A 23054-nucleotide genomic window follows, 5' to 3' on the forward strand; every position below is an offset into this window, starting at 1 on the left:
ATATTGATCTGTAAGTATATATTACTTTGACTGTATTTTCTCTGTTCAGGTCGTCCAGGCCTTCCTGGGTTCCCTGGGAGTCGTGGACTTAAAGGACAGAAGGGAAACCCAGGTCGGGCCAGCTATGGCCCTGAAGGTCTTCCTGGAAGTCAGGGGCCTCCTGGTTTCCCAGGACCATCTGGACCACCTGGTGCACCACGTAAGCTATTTCAAAAATTGGTAGCCTGTTATGAATATATATATATAAGGGTATGATTAATTTTGAGCAGTGTGTATTAGAGAAAAATATTTCTCTCATGGTGAGATTTTCCCCCATTTCGGAATTGTTCTTCTCCAATGAAAGGTTGGATTTTTGTGGATTTTTTAAAGTAAAGATCAAAATTATTAACGATGCAGATTTATTTTCACAGCCTTCTTTGGTCATAGTTACAAAGGGTATGAATAATTTTGAGCTTTATTTGAGGGAATATATATATATATATATATATATATATATATATATATATATATATATATATATATATATATATATATATATATTTCAAATAGGACACATTACGCAGAATAAAAGACCCATATTATCTTTGTAATTTCTCAATTCCTTCTTAAGAATTGGATTCCATGATTCTCTGTGCAAGTTCATAGTCAATTAATGGAAGGTAGTTCTTCTTAGTAGATACACTGCATTTTAATGTTTGCAAGATTTAACCCACCAAATTATAACTAATGTGACAAATGTACCATTTATGAAACACGTTAAACAACATGAAAGTAAATAAATAATAAATAAATAAATAGTAAATAAATAAAACAGATTTTTCATTTTATGGTGTGCTGTCTCTTTAAGCTCAATAGGAGAAGCTGTGGCATTACTACAGAAAATAATGTAAAATAAATAGTTGACATTTACAGACTTTTAGGAATAATTCCCCATTGATTGCCACGTAGATTTGCTTTAAATGTAGGTTTCTGTCACGCCCACATTTTTGATTTTGTTTGCTTCTGTGGAACAAGTGGAAATCTTGTTCTGTTGTTATTGAAGACATGCCACAGATGTTATCAACAGAACAAATCCTACGACAGTTAAAACAGATAATGATTGCTTTGATCCTTTCTAGCCCCTGTAGGTGAACTCACTTTAGGACAACCGGGACCTACAGGTCGGCCAGGTCCAAGAGGGATACTTGGAGACAGAGGCATTAAAGGGTTTAAAGGAGAGGAATGCCATCTATCTCAGGTAAAGATGTGCAGTAAAGGTTGCATTTTAGAAAAGGATGTAGTTAATTCCTAATTGTGTGCTATTACAGGAGAAAATGGCGACTGTGATTGTTTCGGTGGGGGCAACACTGGTGAACAGGGACCTCCGGGGCCTCCAGGGCCCCCGGGTATTTCAGGACTGAATGGTGTGAAGGGAGAAGTTGGTGACTCGGGCTTCCCAGGATCTCGTGGACAACAGGGCCCAGATGTAAGATCTTTTTATTTGATTAAATACCACAAGGCTCTTATTGACCTTAATATGGAGTGTTAACATGGTGCTGCAGTAAACAGGTTCATTGTTTATTTCTCTGCTCCACAAGTCAGGTCAAGCTTACTTTATTCCAGGTTGTCTCTGGAGCCCATATGCTGGAAAAATTATAGAGTTATATGGACAAATCAAAATCAACAATTATTTTGTTTTAGGGTCGTGGGGGTGACAGAGGCTTTTCAGGGCGTAAAGGACAGAAAGGTGAATCCTTTTTCGCTGAAGGCAGAGGACAAAAAGGTGAAATAGGTCAGCAGGGTCCTGCTGGGCCAGCAGGACAAACTGGCAGGCCTGGAAGGGATGGATCTTCTGGTTACCCTGGACCACCAGGCTTACCTGTAAGTAGATGTCAAAGCAAATCATTATAAAATAGCTAGTATGATACAATTAATTTATTTACAATATAAGTAATTTGATTCATTTCTTTCTTACATTAGTAAACAAATACTCAGAGTTAACTGTTTTTCTACAGGGGGATCCTGGTTTTGGAGTGACTGGAGATAAAGGTTTTCCCGGTATCCCAGGGGCCAAAGGCCGTACTGGTCCTGTTGGATTTCCCGGTATTGGTTACCCTGGTGCAGCTGGGTTGAAAGGGTCACAAGGTGATCCTGGATTCAATGGCCTTCCTGGAGTACCTGGACCTCCAGGGACTCGAGGTAAGTAGGTAGTGTGTAAATTAGTGATCAATAAAGCTTACGTACAGCACAAGTTATATATATGTGTTGTTTAACACAAAACACATTTATAAAACCTAAAATAGTGCAGATACTGATGATAAAAGAGCTCATATATGACATTTTTTTTTTTATTAAATGGGTAGTGTTTTGAGAAGGCAAAAATTGGTAATGTTGTTTTATAATGAGTAAGTATTAGCTGATTGCTGTACGAACTGAACTGGCATTCATATGAAGATAATACAAATAGTAGCCATTATTTCTCATCATTCTTGGGTTTTGCTTTTTCTTGAGCATATCTTTTGCTGCAGGTTTAAACTGCTACAGTTTAGATAGGCTCTGCTTAAGTGTGTGTGGGTTTGCATGAATGGGTTTGCATATGCCAATGAATGTTTTACATTTTGCCTGTGCTAACAAAACCTTGATCTCTTTTGTAAGCTATTGCATTCAGAGAGAGATTGAGCAGAAGCAGTTAAATCTTTATACTCGTGTCTGAATCAAGCCTGTGAATGCTCTGCATGCTCTCCATCTCTCTCATGGCATTGACGTAATGTTTCTAAAAAAATAATTAGCGCTGCTTTAACTAAATATGCTGGATTATTGAAATGAGCTTGTTTAATTCTGTACTAAAGGCACAATCTGTGTCGCGCTTAACCATTTGATGCCCGAATGAACTAATCGATTGACAGCTTCTCTTGCAATCTCTCTTGCCCTTGTTGCATGTTTTCTGACTAGGTGACAGCTGTGGGATGGCGGGGTTTAATGATGCCTTTTTGGAAGAGGGAGGTGAGATAAAAATGCTAAGAACTGTAGCCAATAAAAAAATTCAGGGATACAATTTACACTGGCCTTACTGTATTAAACAGCTTAACCATAGAGTTTAGACTAATAGGCTTGTTTTAACAGTAATCTAACAATCTTGTTGCATGTGATTAGCCTTGCTTTGCTGACTAAGCATTATCTAGTGACAATAGCTACATTTACATGGACATATTTTGGCGCTATTTATACCTGGTATTAAGATGCGTTTTCGTTGATCGGATCACAAGTGCATGAGACACATTTACATTTACACCTGTCTCTTTTGTCCACTTTCGACCACTTTTGTCCTGATTACTTTAAGGGGATGGTCTGCGGAGAATGGGTGTATATGTAAGAGCTTTATCTGATATTTTAGAGCAATTGATATAATAAGCTCATGCTCACAAAATGAAACAAAGATAGAAGGCAGAGAGCAGCTGCTTCATATCGGCCTCAGTTTTTCAATGAAAGCTTAAAGATTGTGCTGAACACTACTGGTTCATGCTAGAAAGTCATGTTCAATGTAAAAACATTGTGCTCGGTACATCAGATTAGATTAAGAGGTCTTTTGTGGGTGCTCGAACACATTTGACCACATGCGCATCTACACCAAAAAAGCAATCCGGTCAAAATGGTGTCAATCCAACAGATTTAATAAGATTGAAGGTTCTGACGATACAGTTTACATGCACCCTAAACATTGCAATCTGATTAAAATGTTCGTTTACATGTACATTATATAGAATCCGAACCGAAAGGGGTTGCCAGACTCGCCGTATCAAAACCATCCGAATGCACGTTCAAAACTAGCCCAAAAGCATCCCAATGACTATTCACAGCCCAAATACCAATAACTTAGCAACAAAATAATTTAATCTTTAACCCGCAGATACAAACAACTGGTGGAAACACTTTAAACAGTAAACCAATTTTAAACTAAAAAAAGCGGACTTGGCAACGCTACGCTGCGTACGGCATCTCTCGCTGCGTACGCTTTATCTCTGTATAAAAGTCAAAACTGAGTTGGAGTTGTTCTTAAGAAGTTTTCAGATATAGGTAATGAAAACACACTTTTTAAAAGGCTTTAAGTAGCCTAATGTTTTAAAAGTATACATAAACGCTGCAGAATTTAGTACAGCGCGACCCCATTAATGTGTGATGTGTTACCTTGTTGTTGTGTGTTTCTGTGACGAGAATCATGTGACATAAGAGGTAAATATAATATGTGAACTTCAGCGCAAATGTTCTGCGCATGTGCACAAGGTATTTTTGCATCCGATTTAGAAAATACTACGATTCACACATTTGTACATGCATACTTTTCTCCTGCTGATCGGATCACAGATCGGCGTACACCACCCCTTTCAATACGATCCAAATTTGCATCCGATCGTCCTCAATCGTATTAATTAAGGTGTTTACATGAATGCTTTTCAATACGCTTGTGCCATCAATACGATTACAAACAGATTATTCGGTTGCATGTAAACGTACCTAGAGTGTTTTCGACTACCTCTGAATGTGGTCGAAAGTGGATGAGCTCAAAACATTTTACACCCAGTTAACACCTGTATTTATTTAGCATCATCCACTTGAGATCCGATCAACCAAAGCGCATCTTAATACCAGGTGTAAAGCTTTCAGTCAGAATGAAATAATTCAGATGTAAGTAAAACACCCCTTTCTGTGGCCTAAATTCGAGTCTGCAGCAAGGCCTGGTGGGACAATGTTGTCCTGCACCATTATGACCCTATGTTGGATTTCCTTTAACACCAACATCTAATTTCATGCTTCATTACACCATTTCAGCTTTATTGTGCATATGCAACTTCCCAGTTTAAGTTTTCAGTCTAAAACTTGTTTACATGTCCTTTCAGAAGGATTTGAAAAGGTATAAATCACCCCTTGCAATCCGAATTACGTTTTTTCATTATGATTGATGTTTTTTATTCGGACTGAGCTGTAGTCCAATTACAAATGGTTTATTAGGGTTCATGTACACGCAGCTAGTGTCACAGATAATCAATTTCTCATCCTTCAGTTTGTAAGAGTAATGGACTAAATATGGACGCATTGATTCAACAGCATAATCAAATGAATGAAGCCTATTTGACAGACACTTTTATTCAAACCAAAATAGAGTGTATTTGGTTATACATTAACCAGTCCATGTAGTCCCAGGAAATGATAAATCCTGATGAAACAATGCTGTTGCTCAGTTTCACCAGTAACACTGAAGATTCATCATCTTCATAATTGAATCATCATTACATTTTATGCCATTGTCTTGCTTTGTGTAGCTTTTTACAACCTTTGTGTTATTCTCCCCTGTGCTTTTTCTCATCTAGATGAACATAATGTAGTTATTGCTCTCAGGGTAACAGACAGATAATTTTTTTTCAATAAATAAGCACCAACGGCCAAATTAATGCTTGGTTTGTAAGTGGAGCGGCTACTATTATCACACAGCATTCAAGATACACCGTGAAAGGATACTAGCATTCACAGAGTTTTAGGGTTTGTCACAGGTAGATGTAGGATGCTTGGGGTAAGATGCGTGCATGTCGCTGACAATGATGTGACTGTTGACAGGAATAGAACTGCCTTGTAGGATTCCTGGGGAATATGGCGATCCAGGATATCCTGGACGTCCTGGGGCACCAGGTAATTAAAAACTAAAAGTAAATTTGTTTGTCTTATTCATCTTGTTCATGCTTTGCTAATGTGTGATACTGTGAGTGTTTACGTCTGTATTTATGTACAATTTAGGGCCAAAGGGTCAGCCTGGCTCTCCAGGAGAGAGAGGACGAATAGGTTTTGATGGACTGAAGGGTGAGAGAGGAGACCCAGGCATTGGAGGTCTGCCTGGCCCTCAGGGTAAGGTTTTAACATCAAATGAGGATGGGTGCTCTGTTTAAGCACACGTTTTTCCTATCTGGTCAGTGCACTAGCCATATTTTGTGCATATTTGTCATATAAAGCATTAAAATAAACAAATTTGAATACATTTTGCAGGTTTTCCCGGACCTAGAGGAGATGCAGGTTTACCAGGAATAACAAATGTTGGCTTACAAGGGTCTCCTGGAAAAAATGGTTTTCCAGGTCTTCCTGGAGCAAAGGGAGAACCTGGTGTTGTTCTAGGGGCAACCCCCGGAAGCCCAGGTCTTACAGGAAGGCAGGGAGATCCAGGAGACAAGGGTCAACCTGGCACACCTGGTTTTCCAGGAAGTCCAGGTAGGTTTGGACAGATGTAACCACATGTTATTAGCTTCACCAGTCATGATAGACATGCTAGTCATGCTGATTATCAAGAATAGTTAACAGAAATGTATAACTTTTCAGGTGCCGATGGACGCAATGGCTTTTCTGGTGCAAAGGGTGAGCGAGGTTTGGATGGAGTACCTGGTCCCCAAGGTCCTGTAGGTCCACCTGGTGAATATCCTCCTGGAGGTATCGCTGGACCTAGGGGCCCAGCTGGACCTAAAGGGATTTCTGGACCTTCAGGTGAGCAAATTAAGTCTCATACTTAAAACACCATATTTGGTTCTTCAGTAAATAGCATGAGTGGGTTTATGGAGCTGTTTATAGTTCCATATACTTGGGTACACTTTACTACAAGCTCCAAAATAGGCCATGATTTTTCATCCTTATGTAAACTTAAAACTTCTAATTTACAGAAAACTCCTTATGAGCATTGTCTGAATTGCACTGACAGTTTTAATACCCCAACTCATTTGTGGGTAATGTTTCACTGTTGCTTCTTTCTCTACTCTTCAGTTATCTCTCGTCAGCCTTTGTTTACTTAAAATCCTCACACAATATCTGTTTTCATTCTTCTTTATTCCCCATCACCCTTTTATTCACCCTCCCATCATTTCTTTTATGGTGTCACCCTCTTCTATTTTTGGTGTTGTTGGGTCACTTCATTAGGCTGCCAAGGTGAGAAACATTGTCCTCCACCTAATGCTTGCATTTACTTTAGTGTTGAAGTTTCTCTAACACAATCAATATTGTTGCTTTGCTATGTCCTAATGCACTTGTTTATGTCCTTACATCATAAACAAAGCAATGAATGAATGTTGTAAGGTGACAAATGTGGATCAGTCCTCCATTACAAGCCAAGAAATCTGTTTATACTGTAGTAATAATAAACCAGTTTACACCTGGTATTAACATTCGCAACTGCAACAGCTAATAAAACCATTCATTTGTTAAAAGATATCATAACATATATCTAAAGATGGACAAAACATGTGTCTTTAACAAATCTTCAAATTCATTGAATTTGAGCAACACCATCTAACAGTGTCAGAACTTATGCTGCTAAAGCCTTTATGTGCTTGTGTGCTTTAACTACAAAACACGCCTACTTGTAAAACAATCTCAACAGACAATTCTAGAAAGGTCTTAGACACTTTAGATAAGCAATATTTCGTATTGCAACTGCTTATCCATTTAGTCTGTATCAGTTTTTCTAAATTCTTGTTTTTGAACCCCCCTAGTAGAATGTTTTATGGTAGGTACACAACAAACCGATGGCAAAAAAGTAAAGCAGACTGTATAAAGGCCGAAGTATAGTCAGTTTTTTTATGTGTACGCTGACCGCGTGACACAATTTTCGCCATCAGAAGAGTGCGCAAGTAATGTATGCCGAATTTTTGAGACCCCACATACTACATTCTCCTTTTGTCGCAATGTGCATGCGTCGAATGTCTGTGTACATGTACGAGTCAAATAAATTATATTTTGCACGGTTGTGCGTTTTTTAGTGTACATGTAAAAAAACAGACTATACTCCGGTCTTAAGACATTCTGAAAGGGGGCTCGAGTACTGGAATTGAGAAACACTGGTCAAGATAGAATTAGCCTATAGGTTTCTCATGTTAACAATTTGAACTATACTTACAATGCCAATACAGCAAATAAATCAATAAATGTTTGCTTTCGTCAGCATTGTTTATTGCATCTTTTAGTAATCCCTCTCTGCATTCAGCTTAATTCACTAATTACATGAATATATATATACATATATTTTGCATTTAAAGTATATCTTAAATTTGTTGTTTCATTTTTTAGTTAATTTGATGCACCCCTATACAGTGTTTTAATTAATTTTTTACTTCCCAGGATTCCCTGGGCAGAAGGGTGCGAGGGGAGATCCAGGCTTTCCAGGGCCTGGTGGAATAAAGGGTGCTCCTGGATATACTGGTTTTCCAGGTCCACAGGGATTTAGGGGACCCCCTGGACCCCCTGGTTCTGGATCACGTCCAGGCATATCTGGAAGACCTGGAATAAAGGGTATGAAGATTGCACAAAGAATGAAGCAGGAACTTCCACTGTCTGAACTTACTGTCTCCTAGTCACAAATGTGCAATATCTTATCTATTACTATGCAATCTACGTATGTGCAATATTAAACAAATACAACTGTGCAATTTCTATCTATCACTGTGCAATACAATTATCTGTGCAAAATCTGAAATTCAAGCAGTGGAAATACATTTCTCTTATGTTTATTTGACATATGTTTAGATTTGTGTGAGTGTATGTGTGTGAATGTTGAAGAATGTTGAATTTTAAAGGAATATTCCATTATCTCAAAAGAAAAATCCAGATAATTTACTTACCACCATGTCATCCAAAATGTTACTGTCTTTCTTTGTTCAGTCGAGAAGAGTTTGTGTTTTTTGGGGAAAGCATTGCAGGATTTTTCTCGTTTTGATGGACTTTAATAGACATTTAATACTTAACTCAACACTTAACAGTTTTTTTCAACGGAGTTTCAAAGGACTATAAACAATCCCAAACGAGGCATAAGGGTCTTATCTAGCGAAACGATTGTCATTGTTGACAAGAAAAAAGAGGAGATCCACTTTTGAGGCACAACTTCTCGTCTAGATCCGGTCGTGATGCGCCAGCGTGACCCCACCAATACGTCATGATGTCAAGAGGTCACAGAGGACGAACGCGAAACTCCGCCCCAGTGTTTACAAATGTGTTGAAAGAGGACTGTTGCGACGTTGTTGTATGTCAACTGATACTAATTAATGTCTTTGTGTCAGTTTATTGTTTACAATGGTCTGCAAATTTTGGTTTTATATACAGTATGTAACACGTGAACTCCCTACGTCACCACACATTTACGTTGGGTCGCGCTGGACCAGATCTAGACGAGAAGTTGTGGTTTAAAAGTGGATATTTTTTATTTTTCTTGTCAAAAATGACAATCGTTTTGCTAGATAAGACCCTTATGCCTCATTTGGGATCATTTATAGTCCTTTGAAACTCTTTGAAAAAAAACTGTTAAAGGAATAGTCTACTCATTTTCAATATTAAAATATGTTATTACCTTAACTAAGAATTGTTGATACATCCCTCTGTCGTCTGTGTGCGTGCGCGTGGGTGCTGGAGCGCGCAGCGACGCTTCGATGGCGTTTAGCTTGGCCCCATTCATTCAATGGTGCCATTTAGAGATAAAGTTAGAAGTGACCAAACACATCAACGTTTTTCCTATTTAAGACGAGTAGTTATACGAGCAAGTTTGGTGGTACAAAATAAAACGTAGCACTTTTCTAAGCGGATTTAAAAGAGGAACTATATTTTATTGCGTAATAGCGCTTTTGGGAGTACTTCGACTCGGCGCAGTAACACCCTCCCTCTCCCATTATGAGAGGGAGAAGGGGAGCGGACTTTTCAGGTGAGTCGAAGTACTCCCAAAAGTGCTATTACGCCATTTTTTTTACATTTTTTATTTTGTACCACCAAACTTGCTCGTATAACTACTCGTCTTAAATAGGAAAAATGTTGATGTGTTTGGTCACTTCTAACTTTATCTCTAAATGGTACCATTGAATGAATGGGGCTAAGCTAAATGCTATCGAAGCGTCGCAGCGCGCTCCAGCGCTTACGTGCACGCACACAGATGATAGAGGGATGTATCAACAATTCTTAGTAAAGGTAATAACATATTTTAGTGTTGAAAATGAGTAGACTATTCCTTTAAGTGTTAAGTATTAAATGTTGGGCTCTATTAAAGTCCATTAAAATAAGAAAAATCCTGCAATGTTTTCATCAAAAAACATAATTTCTTCTCGACTGAACAAAGAAAGACATCAACATTTTGGATGACATGATGATGAGTAAATTATCTGGATTTTTCTTTTAAGAAAATGGAATATTCCTTTAAAGTATTATTCTTAGCATGGGTTTAGGTAGTGCACTTTAAATTCATACAGTGACAGTAGAGGAAACCTAATCTAATCTAACACACAATGACACACACATTTCAGTTTGTAGAAAATGTGTTCTTTTACTGCTAAAATTGTATTTTGCTATTATCATGCATGTCTTTACCATAATATGTTGTCACATGTAGATTTTTCATTGTGTGTCCTTAAGGTGAGAAGGGCTCTCCAGGGCTGATAGGATTCCCTGGATTTCCTGGTACTACTGGATTCCCAGGTGGTCCGGGTATAAAAGGTCTCCCTGGTTTTAATGGACAGGATGGTTCACCTGGTAGACAAGGAGCAAGAGGAATCAAAGGTATGGGGGCATTTGTAATACTGACCAGTGGCGGCTCGTGACTGCTCATCCGAGGGGCGCAAATTCAAAATAAGTGTTCTGAGTGTCATGTATGTTGCTTGCGTTTTCAAAATATGTGTTTGTTGTGTCATGTGAACCATGTGTGTGCATCACATGATTTGTCAAAATAAGTGCCCGCTGCACACGCGTCAAAACCGTTAATGATAAAAGAGACGCTCACATTCACAAAATACACTCAAGACACTCACATAAAGGTAAACTCTAATTACGCATGAGATTGTGCGAGTATCTGGAAAACGCACGCGTCTCCCCAATCATAAACCCCCTAGACGCGTCTGCACCAGGCACTTATTTTGACAAGACACGTGATGCACACAGGATCTCTCAACGCGAATAACACATATTTTGAAATAAGGAACCACACACGGCTGCGTACATGTTGTGACGAACTTCGCATCGAGCGCCCTCGAAAAAAGAAGTCACCGGCCGCCACTGATACTGATTACAGGGTAATCCTAATAGGCCTTTTTTTAACAGTCTAGAACAGTGGTTCTTAAACTGGGGGCCGTGAGATGATGTCAGGGGGGCCCCAGTTTTATGACATTTTATAAAATACATTAATTTATAATGAATTCTGTGTAATTAAACTTAAAAAAATAAGGCTACTAACCAACAGCACTACTTTGCATAATTTAATATGTTTTGTCTAATTAAAATGTTTCGTTATAGAACAAATTTGTCATAAATTTTCTTTACGGGGGAGCGCGAAGGACTGCACCATACACAAGGGGGGCCGCACGCTGAAAAAGTTTGAGAACCACTGATCTAGAATGTAATATTGTAGAAATCATCTAGCCAGAAAAAAATTGGTTTTAATGAACAATATAGTATGATAAGACAAAAAATGAAATCCGCACACTGAACTCACAAATAATATTGATTTATTAAATCGAAGTAACGTTTCGGGCTACCACCACTGAAGTCTCAATATTTTTTGTGAGTTCAGTGTGCGGATTTCATTTTTTGTCTTATTGAGTTGTATTTTCTGGATTCCGGCACCTGCCAGTGTTTGGATGTGCGCGTCTCTCTCTTTAATAAATACAATATAGTATGATAAACATATTATTATACTAGTAAATCAATGTAAGTTTGTGTGTTTAAGGGGAACGTGGCTCACAGGGTCTCCCGGGAACCGTTCCAGTTCTTCCATCAGAGTGGCTAAAAAAGGGTGAACCAGGCGACCCAGGAAGCAGTGGATCGCCTGGTTTTCCAGGACCAAGAGGTACAAACGAACTAAATATTAAATTAAATGAAATATTTATAGTCTTAAATTCAATGGAGTATTCTAAATATCAATGCTATCATAAATGACATTATTTCATACAACATATAAGTTTTTAATCTTTTACCATGTAAAATGACAATATAGGCTAATTAAGCTATTAGTATGGCTGAAAATTACTACAATCTCAATAAAAAGCATTTTTTTCTTTTCATCAGGTGATAAGGGTTTTAAGGGACAACCTGGGCGCTCAGGCTCTCCAGGAAGACCTGGTACTGCAGACCAAGCGAAAGGTTTTCCTGGCGAGCCTGGATTCCCGGGTATTCCTGGTACACCTGGTTTCCCTGGGCCGAAAGGTTCACCTGGTCTTTTGGGGTTTCCTGGCATGGCTGGCCCGAGGGGTGAACTACCTTCTGTTGTTCTCAAGACTTCATGAAATTTATCAGAAAACATTGTATTTTATGTTGTTTTTCTGTTTTCGTGGCAGGGTGATGATGGTGCACCTGGATCTCCAGGGTTCCCGGGGACTGCAGGACAGCGTGGTGGCAAAGGTGAGATTTTTGTTATGCTTTTACAGGGTTCCCACGGGTCCTTGAAAGTTTGTAAATCTGGGGAAAAAATTTAAGGCCCAGGGAAGTTTTTGAAAATATACATGCATAGATACAGGTCATTGAAAGTGCTTGAATCTATTTTATGCAAGAAGTTGAATTCTGGACAAAAATCCATATTATTCCCTGTGTAGTGTAGGATAATATCGTCGAAATTCTAGACTTTTTAAGCACACGCGCTAAACTGTTCGCTTTAAATGTTTATATCTTCTGTATGCGAATGTTGATTCAAACCAAAATGCTTTTTGGCATAGTTGTGTTTAGGTCTCGGGTTACGTATGTAACTGTTGTTCCCTGAGAAGGGAACGAGACGCTGCGTCTCTCTTGCCATACTACCTGTGTCCCTGTAATGCCGTCTTTGGCAATATTTCAGATAGTGATATACTTCCTGGCTCCCGCATCACTCTGTTTTTGTGGTTAAGCCTCACCATTGATTGAATTTGATACACACATTCAGATGCACTTACCCCTGGAAGTGTCCCCAAAGTGTCACCACAGTGACGCAGCGCGAGTTCCCTGCACTGTAACAATATATCTTAAAAGGTAACACGATATAACCTTGCTCTCACTTGAAATGTGTCCCCCCATTTAGTCCTTGAATTTAAGGGGGATTTGCACCTGGAAAGTCCTTGAAAAGTCCTTGAATTTGAAGTTAACTAAGGTGTGGGAACCCTGCTTTTAGTATGAAGTAGAGCGATTATTTAATATCTGGGCACTTACGAAACAAAAGTTAGAGTAGTTTCATGGTAGGCCGTATACAGCCATCATTGATGCATCCTAAATTTCTGTCATTAAGGTGAAAAGGGTGACACGTATGCAGTACCTGGGTCTCCTGGATCCAAAGGTGTTGCTGGAGAGCCTGGTTTTCCAGGTGAGATATATATGTTTTGTTCAGGCTCTTTATATGTACATATGATTTAAATACATGTAAGCTTTCTTGCTGTTAAAGTCAACCTGATCGCATCTTAAATTAAGTTGTTTTCCCTTGTACATTTCATAACCAGGACGTCCAGGGCTTCCTGGTGAACGTGGTGATCCAGGTTACCAAGGACCTTATGGGTTTCAAGGGCAGAAAGGTCTTCGTGGAGAGCCAGGAGCACCAGGATTTGGTAATAATTAGAAATCTCCACCCAATTCCAATTCTTTTTGAGAATGTTTTCTTCATCTAATGTTGTTCGGTTATATTTGTTCAGGCTCACCAGGTCTCCCAGGCACTAGGGGTTTCCCGGGTTATCAAGGACAGAGGGGGCGTGATGGAGAACCGGGCCGCCCTGGAGATCAAGGTTCACCTGGAGGGAAAGGTAATTGAAGAATGTTACTGTTCCATTTTAATAAACATTGCACAAACAAAGCCATAAAAGTTTAACTATACTAATGGGGGTTGGCAGAGCAGCTCGGTGGGTAGCACTGTTGCACACAGCAAGAAGGTCTCTTTTTTGTACACTTTTTTGACTGTCTTTTTATTCTGATGCTACCATTCAGGTTCATCAGGGCCACCTGGTTTAAATGGACTTGATGGTCTTCCTGGATCCAAGGGGCAGCCTGGAGTACCAGGTAGGTGAATATAATGCACCTAATTCTAAACTTCAGTGTTAGGCCTTAACTTTGAACAAATGCTGCTCATTAATTAATGTGTCCACAGGTGTGATTGAAGGTGGTCAGCGAGGTCAGCCTGGTTTGCCTGGTCGTAAGGGAGAGAGAGGCCCATCGCTTCCCGGAGGCCCTGGGATTCCTGGAGATAAAGGACCTAAAGGAGAAAGGGGTGAGGATTGTCAGTTATGGATCACTGACCCCGACATTTATTTTTTTACCAGAATTTTTCTAATTTTAAAATTGTATTTAGAAAAAAAACAATTCATCTTTTTTGAATCACAGAGCCATTGCTTTAATGATTAGCTATACTGTATGTTATGTAATATATAATTGATGATCGTGAAATCTTTATGTTCAGGTTTTCCTGGTTCTAGAGGCTACCCTGGAAATCAAGGCCCTTCTGGTCCACCTAGTCCCTCTAATATCCCAGGTCCTTTCGGAGACCCTGGACTTCCAGGATTAGATGGACGGGAAGGTAGGATGTCTGACCTTCACTCATAGTTCACATTTACACATTTTGTGCCGTTTATTATTACATAGTTTCTGCAAGTATTGAAGTGATGCAGCTTTTGTGAAATATTTGTAGGTCCTGTTGGTCCTCCTGGCCCCCCTGGTCCCCCAGGCTTTGGAACAGTTCAAGGAGAAAGAGGAGATCCTGGTTATTCTGGACTATCAGGCATACCAGGACCACGTGGAGAGCCTGGTATTCCTGGTTCTCCTGGAAGACCAGGATCTCCTGGATTCAAAGGTGAGTTTATTTGCTGTTGTGCAGACACATTGCCTTTAATATTTGTATGCTGTTTTACTGTGGTTCATTCATAATTAAAGCCTAATGCTAATATATGATAGTGTATCTATTTATCTCATGCTGGATATTTCGATTTGGATTAGGTCAACCAGGTGACCCTGGTAATAATGGTAGACCAGGACAACCAGGATTGCGTGGAGAACCAGGATATTATGGCAGCACAGGACCCAAAGGATCAAAGGGTCAGTAAATAGTTTCAATATATATATATTTTACTTTATTTTAGTTGTTACAATGTTAATCATGAACTATGTTTTCCCCACAGGTTTTACTGGTCCTAAGGGGCTTCCTGGTTTTATTATACCACCTACTAACATAACTGGTAGCAGGCCAATTGGTGATCCAGGCTCCCAAGGTCGTACTGGACCTGTTGGTCAGCCAGGACCACCAGGCCGTGCGGGCAGTCCAGGACCCTCAGGTTAGTTCTTTTATAACCTTTGCCAAAGACAGGAAAAAACAAATGGTCTGATATTAGAGCGTGATATTAGCATTGTGTAGCATTAGTATTGTACTCCCATATAGCTTGGTGGTAGAGCAGTGCATTACCATGGTCATGGGTTCAAACCATAGACTTTAAAAAAAGATGGATGTTGCGTCCGTAACGTCAATCATAGGTTTCTGAAGATCGTTTTTTAAGCTGAAAGTAGGTGGTGCCTGTCGTCACCATCTTGGCCACGCGTCCCCGCACATCACTCGTGGAAATCCAAAAATGAATAAAAAGGCGGGACGTGGGTGAAGCTGAGGTCACTGGTTGCTGAAACCACGCCCGCCTTGCTCGACTCTAGTGACAGCAGTGGCTGTTCAACTGTCACTCAAGTGGCCACACCCTTAAAACTCTGTGGATCCTGTACTGGCTCCAAAATGACTTATTATGGCTTAATATAATATATTCCTTTAATTTTTAATGGTCTGTCATGGACCCAGTACCACATATGAGATACTGTTTGAAAGCTTAGAATCTCTACTTTCTGCAGATATGCATCACTTTGAGATATATTTTACTGTAAGAAAGTTATTTACCCTTAATTTACACTATCACCCCCCAAATTTTTTTTTTATGATTTAATATTAACATATTTCATATTTTTCAAGTATGACAAACATGGGCAAGTCTTATATCAAATGAAAGCTCTCACTCTCAGGAATAAGGATAAATTGTTATTTTTGTTATCTATTGTCATCACATACCCAACAATCGTCGAATAATGAGGTAAAAAATTGTCTTTTGTAAATTTACGTAAAACTTGAGCGTGAACTGCCTCAGATAGCCACAAATGGTACACCATCTTTTATCTTTGGTCCTACTCGACAAAATTAGTCCATTCAAAGCATTTTCTTTGGTTGTGTGCAATAAACATGCATTGCTATTTATTATATTTGCAAAACAAAGTACTTTTATATGAAAAATGTATTTTCACATCCTTCAGTAAAATAAGAATAACTTTTGAATGCGACATGCTAAAGAGTTCATTCTTTTTTGGGGTGTTTACTGTCTGCTGCTGCTAACAACCAGAACTGTATGCAGTCTGCTAGAGCACACAGAACCAGAGTTATCCACTTTCAAAGAAAATTTGGTGTTTCATCATATGAAAAACAACATAATTACAATATTTGTCAGAAACAGCAGCTTTTTATGTAACTTCAAAGGGTTTTCTGTAAAATAATATAAAAATATTGCATTTATTCCACTGTATGTGCTTATGGGGACACTTCAAATGTTTTTAGGCGGAAATTGAATACAAAAAGGGTATTATTCCTCCCATCAGTTGGAATAGAATAACTTTAGCATAGATTATGATAGAGAAAAATTCCTTTCTCTGTAAGCTGACATTTGCTGGAATCCAACAAAACTATCTGCAGGTTTCATTACCACTCAGGGCCAGAGTTATACACTTTTAAATACAGACTTTAGAAAAAAAATCAAAAAGCGCCTTTTAATTTTTGTGTTTATTAGAGGACTGACAACACATACAACCATGTTTAGCACTTTCAACAGTGTTTAATGTAATTTCAAAGGGTTTCCTGTAAAATGATACCAAACTTTTGTATGTACACCTCTGCATGTGGGTATGGGAAGCTTTTGAATTTGGGTAGGCCAAACCTAGGCGGAAATCCCCAAAGTAACCTCAGAGTGTGGCTGGTCTTAATATAAATTAAACGGATGAGTTACAAAAAAATTCACCCCCCTCACATTTGTCATGAAGGGCAAACTTAAAGTAGCTGTATAGACCAAAAACACTTTTTGTACCAGGCTGTAAACATATTATTTTCTACTGTAAAGTTTGCCATTTTAACATGTAGGTCTGTGGGATTTGACTCCCTTTTGGAGCCAACCTCTAGCGGCCAGTCAATGAATAGCAGTTTAAATCACTTCCATATTTGCTTCATCAGAGATATCGGAAGGTTGTCCCTCGGTTCAAACCCAGACAACACACATACTAATAAATATGTATACCTTGGAATTCACTGTAAATCACTTTGGATAAAGTAATCTGCCAAATGCATAAATGAAAAATATAATTTAATGTCTATGATTAATAAACTGTTGGCTGAAATATCTCAGGTCCCAAAGGTGTTAGGGGGTCAGAGGGTAGACGTGGCCCGGATGGTCCACCTGGATCTCCGGGGTTCTCAGGAGACCCTGGGCTTGCAGGAATCGGAGGACCAACAGGAAACCAAGGTAAGTCTGTCTAAACTTCTGTTTTTATTATTATATCAAGACAGCATCTTAGTGTAGCTGCTTGTTACAATAATTACTACCCAAAATATAATAAAATTTAATTTTAGTCTTTATGCTTCATGTGATAACATTTGAATCAGCTGGTTCTGTTAATATACTGTAACTAAATCATGTTAGAAATATCTATATACTGCATTTTATATTGTGTAAGTTAACAGTGCACGACTGCAGCTTTCCAGCGTACGTCTTTATGCATCTGTCTAATTGTCTTGTTTTTAATTTGACACATCTACAGGCGCCCGTGGCAAGCCAGGCTTACCAGGTCCCCCTGCTACACCGCAGCGTAGTGTCAGTATTGGTTATACTCTGGTAAAACACAGTCAGTCCAGCTTCGTCCCCATGTGTCCTCAAGGTATGGACAAGTTGTGGGATGGCTACAGTTTGCTTTATGTGGAAGGACAGGAGAAAGCACACAACCAAGATCTGGGTGAGATACCATTACAAGAGTCCTCTAAATAAAAAGCTACAAAGCATAATCATTTTAGGACTGCAATACAGAGACGTAGGTAGGATTTGACTCCAGATATTGCTATAAAAGATCATTTGATTTATGTACACTTCTTTTCATCACAGGATTGGCTGGCTCCTGCCTGCCTTATTTCAGCACCATCCCTTTCCTGTACTGCACAGCCAATGAAATTTGTCATTATGCTAGCCGCAATGACAAATCCTATTGGTTATCCACCACGGCACCCATTCCCATGATGCCTGTAGCAGATCAGCAGATATCCCAGTACATTAGCCGCTGCTCAGTGTGTGAGGCTCCAGCTCAAGCAGTCGCTGTCCATAGTCAAGATCTCACCATACCTACTTGTCCTCAGGGGTGGAGAAGTCTGTGGATCGGTTACTCATTCCTTATGGTAAAAAAGTTTTATTTAATATCTTGTACATATCAGGAATAGGCCATTCTGGCTGACTAGGTCAACTAGAGTTTAACTGGTCTTTCTTGATATTTCCTTAGACATTTACTACTATATATAATAGTCTGACATTGTGTTTGTTATTTAGCACACAGCCGCAGGTGCAGAAGGTGGTGGCCAGTCTTTAATGTCACCCGGTTCTTGTCTGGAGGATTTCCGTGCCACACCCTTCATTGAGTGCAACGGTGCCCGTGGCACATGCCATTACTTCGCCAACAAGTACAGTTTCTGGCTGACCACCGTGGAACTGAACGAACAGTTCACAGAGGGTCCATCCCAAGAAACGCTGAAAGGAGATCAGTATCGCGCACGAGTCAGCCGCTGTCAGGTCTGCATGAAGATCTTGTGATGAACAGCAGAAAAGTGACTTTTCAAGTAAAGGAGGCATTCGAGGACAGTAAACAAAGAAAACTGACTGATATGATAATATGCCCTTAACCCGATATCAATGGTGCTACCGTACGTTCAAATATGTTGTTGCTTTTTTATTGTTGGGCATGTTTACTGCTACCTCGGAGAGTGCTTCCCAAACTCCCAGCGGATGGAACACAATATTCACTATTTTTCAAAAGTATTCATTTAAAAAGGTCTTTATTTAGCCGGTTGCTTCGGCATTTTAGTTACAACATATGGCTCCAGTAGCCTATAAAGGTGCTACTTAAACATTAATGTTAACCAGACCCTCTTGTTTACTGTTGACCAAATGGACAAACCAGCACTTTGTAATCCATATGAATGAGAGAAATTTGCCTCGTGAGTATCACTTGAAATGTCCGATTTATCTAACCCCAAAAATATGTATCCTATATGAATTGCACTGAAATTAATATCTGGAAAATATGTAAAATTCTTACACAAGACCACATGCAACTGATCTAAGTAAATTCACATAGTCCTTCAGTTGGTTATAAGTGGTTATTTTAAGACATTTGACAGGTTAGGTGTGCGTTTTACTGAAAAATAATCAACACCCATGCAACATTTCTCAACCAATCAGAATAAAGCATTTAACAGGCCGTGCTATTATAAAGAAATGTAATGCATATCAAAACTTCTTTCTGAATGCCAAAATGATTCTTTTTATATATATTTGTATTCAAATAGCCTTTTAATAAAAAATGTCTAATTCATTGTGTGCATTGGAGGTGATGTATACAGTAATTTTGAGTTAACCAGTCTCTTAGAGAGATTGTTTGATATTTAACCACTATGGCCACTAAACCTTTCGGTAGCCATGAGTACACTTTTTTTATTCTGTTGCATTGTTTGTTGTGCCTATGTGGAAGTGGTTAGATTACATTTCATTTACTTCATCCGTCATTTACATTAAGCAAAGAAACACGGCTGATTTGTACATGAATTAATATGAAAAGATTTAACCTGTTTTTTTGTTATTGTTATTTTCTTAAATAAACTTTGTACATTTGTAATTGGCTTTCAAGAAATAGACAAATAGCATTTATTGTTTTTTTCTGTTTTGATGTATAATTTCACAGTCTGATAAAATTACTAAGCAAACATTTTTATAAATAAATTTAGACCGTTAAAATGAGAGTACGATTATTTACAATATGTCAAATAGTGTTGTAAATGTTTGATCTAAATGTCACAGACTGATGCATCTATGAAACAATAAAAGTGGGACATAACATAAAATCTGATCTTTTCATGTTTAAGTGCTATAATTGCCTCCCCAGTGCTTCTATCAACCTAGAAAATGTGTAACAGAACAACCCAGCAACTTAGTTTTGGTTAACTATTCTCTGCAAGCATGTGAAAAAATAGGTAGGCCTAATTGAAATTTGGCTCCCCCTCTGATGTCAGAAGGGGATAATACCGCCCCTTAATTTGCATTATCCAACCACGGCACTGTCATTTAGAGATCAGCTCATTTGCATTTAAAAGGACACATCCAAAATGGTAAAACTTGGAGCAAAAACTTCATATACATACTCCGAAGACACCAAAGATGTATTATAATATATTACAATAGATTTATTTATATATAAGATATTACTTATTTTCTTTAACTTCTTTTTATTACCTTATGTCTTGTAGATTTCTATTCCATTTATGTGATGTTTTAATAGAAGGCCATTTTGATTTTGTTGCGTTTAAAAAAAGCAAATCCTCTGTCTGTTCACCGCAACACCAGCAGTGCTATTCCAGTACAGTAGAGGGCAGTGTGCGCCTTTCACCATACAGTAACCAACTCGTAAACACACACTACAGAAACTACAGGACTCGAATTAACACATTTCTCATCTGATTGTGCTACACAATACAGGTAAATATGCTTATGCAGCGTGTATGAATGACTGCGCTATTATGATGAATTGTATAAACGCGAAATGTAAACAAAACCGGCTTATACACTGTTGTTTTCACAGCGCATGCGTAGCACACAGCTGTTTGCAGTAATGTCACTAAACATTCCCAAGCAGTCATGATATAACTGTGTATCTGTAATCCGGTTTATCACTTCATAAATATTCATCTTACAGTTGTGATTTGTGTGTCATGGAGGTCTCTGCATTAGTCTGTACAGTAGTGTGCAGGCTGATGCAGACACCTCCACCCAGTACTGCGGCATATGAATGATCTAACATAACCCGCTGTAGTAATAAATACTAACTTAACTTGACCAGTTTATCATCACCATATTATCTCGTGACGATGCATATTTTAACCCAGTTTCCAAAGGCATATGGCTTTTTAGGATCACAAAGATGTTTCACTTTCATAGTCTTTCTTATAGGAAAGATAATAAATGCAGATTGGTCGACTTTAGTATGAATGTTAAAATATTTTACAGCATTCAAAAATGTCAATGTTTCAGCAGTTTATATATTTTCTTATGACTTCTTTTTTGATTTTATGCACTTTTGAGTGCTTGCCTCAACAGCTTCATGCGATTAAATGTAACGTTATTATTTGTATGTTTTCAGGTACGCTGGAATATTCGGAGAGCGACTCGGACATGTCATATGTCTTCATCAATGACTCGTCGCAGACCAATGTACCATTACTGCAGGCTTGCATCGATGGGGACTTGAGTTTCGCCAAGCGTCTGCTGGAGACCGGTTGCGACCCCAACATCCGTGATCACCGGGGCCGCACGGGTCTTCATCTGGCCGCGGCGAGGGGTAATGTAGACGTCTGCCGCTTCCTGCACAAGTTTGGCTCCGATCTGCTCGCCACTGACTACCAGGGCAACACTGCGCTGCACCTGTGTGGTCACGTGGACACTATTCAGTTTCTGGTGTCCAATGGTCTGAAAATTGATATTTGGTAAGATCAATGGATCATTGTTGTTTATGAAATTATATTTGGGAAACTGTCAGCCTATTATGACTTTTCTTACAAACATTTAACAATAGTAAAGTCTATTTACCATAATAGACCCATTCACAGTTCACGTCACAGGTGGTTCCCACTGCGCATGTCGGGGTCAGAAAACTCATTACAGCAGATTGAGTTTTTTTAATGCATGTTTTGTAAGGATTACAGCTAAAGCTGCCCACATATAAGATTCTAAGCTATTCACTTGCATTTAAACAGTAACCACAATGGATCGACCCCACTGGTTCTGGCTAAGAGGAGAGGGGTAAATAAAGATGCCATACGGCTCCTGGAAGGGTTGGAGGAACAGGAGGTGAAGGGCTTTAACAGAGGAGCCCACTCCAAACTAGAGGCCATGCAAATGGCTGAGAGCGAGAGGTCAGATGACCCCCATACATAAATCAGTTGCTATCTGGTAGATTACTCTTAAGTGATCTGAAACATTTGGATGCATTGCACTGATCTTAATTGTTATCTCTTTTTTTAACACTAATAGTGCGATGGAGAGCCATTCATTGCTGAATCCAAACCTGCAGAACAGCGAGGGTGTGCTGTCCAGCTTTCGCTCCACCTGGCAGGAGTTTGTGGAGGACCTGGGTTTCTGGAGGGTCCTGCTTCTGCTGGTGGTCATCGCTCTTCTCTCTCTGGGCATTGCTTACTATGTCAGCGGGGTACTGCCCTTTTCTGCTGGCCAGCTTGAGTTGGTCCATTGAGGGCCTGCTATAGGGGCGCAGACCCTGTACTGATGGTGTCTTATACAGTACTACAAGATTAGGTCTAATCTGGAGATTAGAAATGATCTTGTCAAGTATTTATGGCAACAAAAATGTTATGGACGTTTCTCAGATGTTCACCAAATGATGTGAACGTGTTAATTTCTCACACATCTTTCCTTGTTCACTAAACATGTATAAGTGGCATTAGATGACTGTTACACTTTACAAATAATAGAGCATCATGATGTTTTGTTTGCATATTAAGTTAATTTAATGGAATTATGTACATAAATAGGCCAGATACTACATATATATGCTTGCAATGTACTGCTGGTAACAAACTAATGAACTTTATTTACCTACATTGTATATTTATATATAAGTTTATTGTACGATTTTGTTTTATCCTGTATATGTAAGTTCTTTTTGTTTGTATAAATAAATGTCATTCTTTCCACAAATAAATGTCATGATTTTCCACATGATTAAATGTCAATGTTGATATA

At 38.9% G+C, this 23054-nt stretch overlaps 2 protein-coding genes across 2 annotated transcripts in view; both read left to right on the top strand.

The window, feature by feature from the left end:
- Positions 1-20146, top strand: part of col4a6 (collagen, type IV, alpha 6) — a 79727-nt gene extending 59581 nt beyond the window's left edge. Inside the window, exons 20-47 of the mRNA XM_073858838.1 lie at positions 50-199; positions 1119-1250; positions 1308-1465; positions 1681-1860; positions 1995-2178; positions 2932-2982; positions 5590-5661; positions 5767-5874; positions 6013-6231; positions 6340-6501; positions 8125-8295; positions 10396-10539; positions 11702-11821; positions 12040-12220; positions 12308-12372; positions 13226-13300; positions 13434-13538; positions 13623-13730; positions 13912-13983; positions 14072-14191; positions 14381-14497; positions 14609-14770; positions 14914-15012; positions 15096-15248; positions 17394-17510; positions 17806-17997; positions 18144-18430; positions 18579-20146. Coding sequence (XP_073714939.1) covers positions 50-199; positions 1119-1250; positions 1308-1465; positions 1681-1860; positions 1995-2178; positions 2932-2982; positions 5590-5661; positions 5767-5874; positions 6013-6231; positions 6340-6501; positions 8125-8295; positions 10396-10539; positions 11702-11821; positions 12040-12220; positions 12308-12372; positions 13226-13300; positions 13434-13538; positions 13623-13730; positions 13912-13983; positions 14072-14191; positions 14381-14497; positions 14609-14770; positions 14914-15012; positions 15096-15248; positions 17394-17510; positions 17806-17997; positions 18144-18430; positions 18579-18839 — 3965 coding nt within the window. The 3' untranslated portion in view covers positions 18840-20146. The remainder of the gene's footprint in view (positions 1-49; positions 200-1118; positions 1251-1307; positions 1466-1680; positions 1861-1994; positions 2179-2931; positions 2983-5589; positions 5662-5766; positions 5875-6012; positions 6232-6339; positions 6502-8124; positions 8296-10395; positions 10540-11701; positions 11822-12039; positions 12221-12307; positions 12373-13225; positions 13301-13433; positions 13539-13622; positions 13731-13911; positions 13984-14071; positions 14192-14380; positions 14498-14608; positions 14771-14913; positions 15013-15095; positions 15249-17393; positions 17511-17805; positions 17998-18143; positions 18431-18578) is intronic.
- A 494-nt stretch (positions 20147-20640) lies between these two features.
- ankrd46b (ankyrin repeat domain 46b) lies at positions 20641-23044 on the top strand. The gene is made up of 4 exons (XM_055211063.2): positions 20641-20777; positions 21439-21781; positions 22052-22210; positions 22329-23044. The coding sequence occupies exons 2-4, from the start codon at positions 21471-21473 to the stop codon at positions 22543-22545; spliced, it is 687 nt and encodes a 228-aa protein (XP_055067038.1). The 5' UTR covers positions 20641-20777; positions 21439-21470; the 3' UTR covers positions 22546-23044.
- The last annotated feature ends 10 nt before the right edge of the window (positions 23045-23054 follow it).

The sequence above is a fragment of the Misgurnus anguillicaudatus genome, chromosome 21 (genome assembly GCF_027580225.2).
Source record: "Misgurnus anguillicaudatus chromosome 21, ASM2758022v2, whole genome shotgun sequence".
NCBI lineage: Eukaryota > Metazoa > Chordata > Actinopteri > Cypriniformes > Cobitidae > Misgurnus > Misgurnus anguillicaudatus.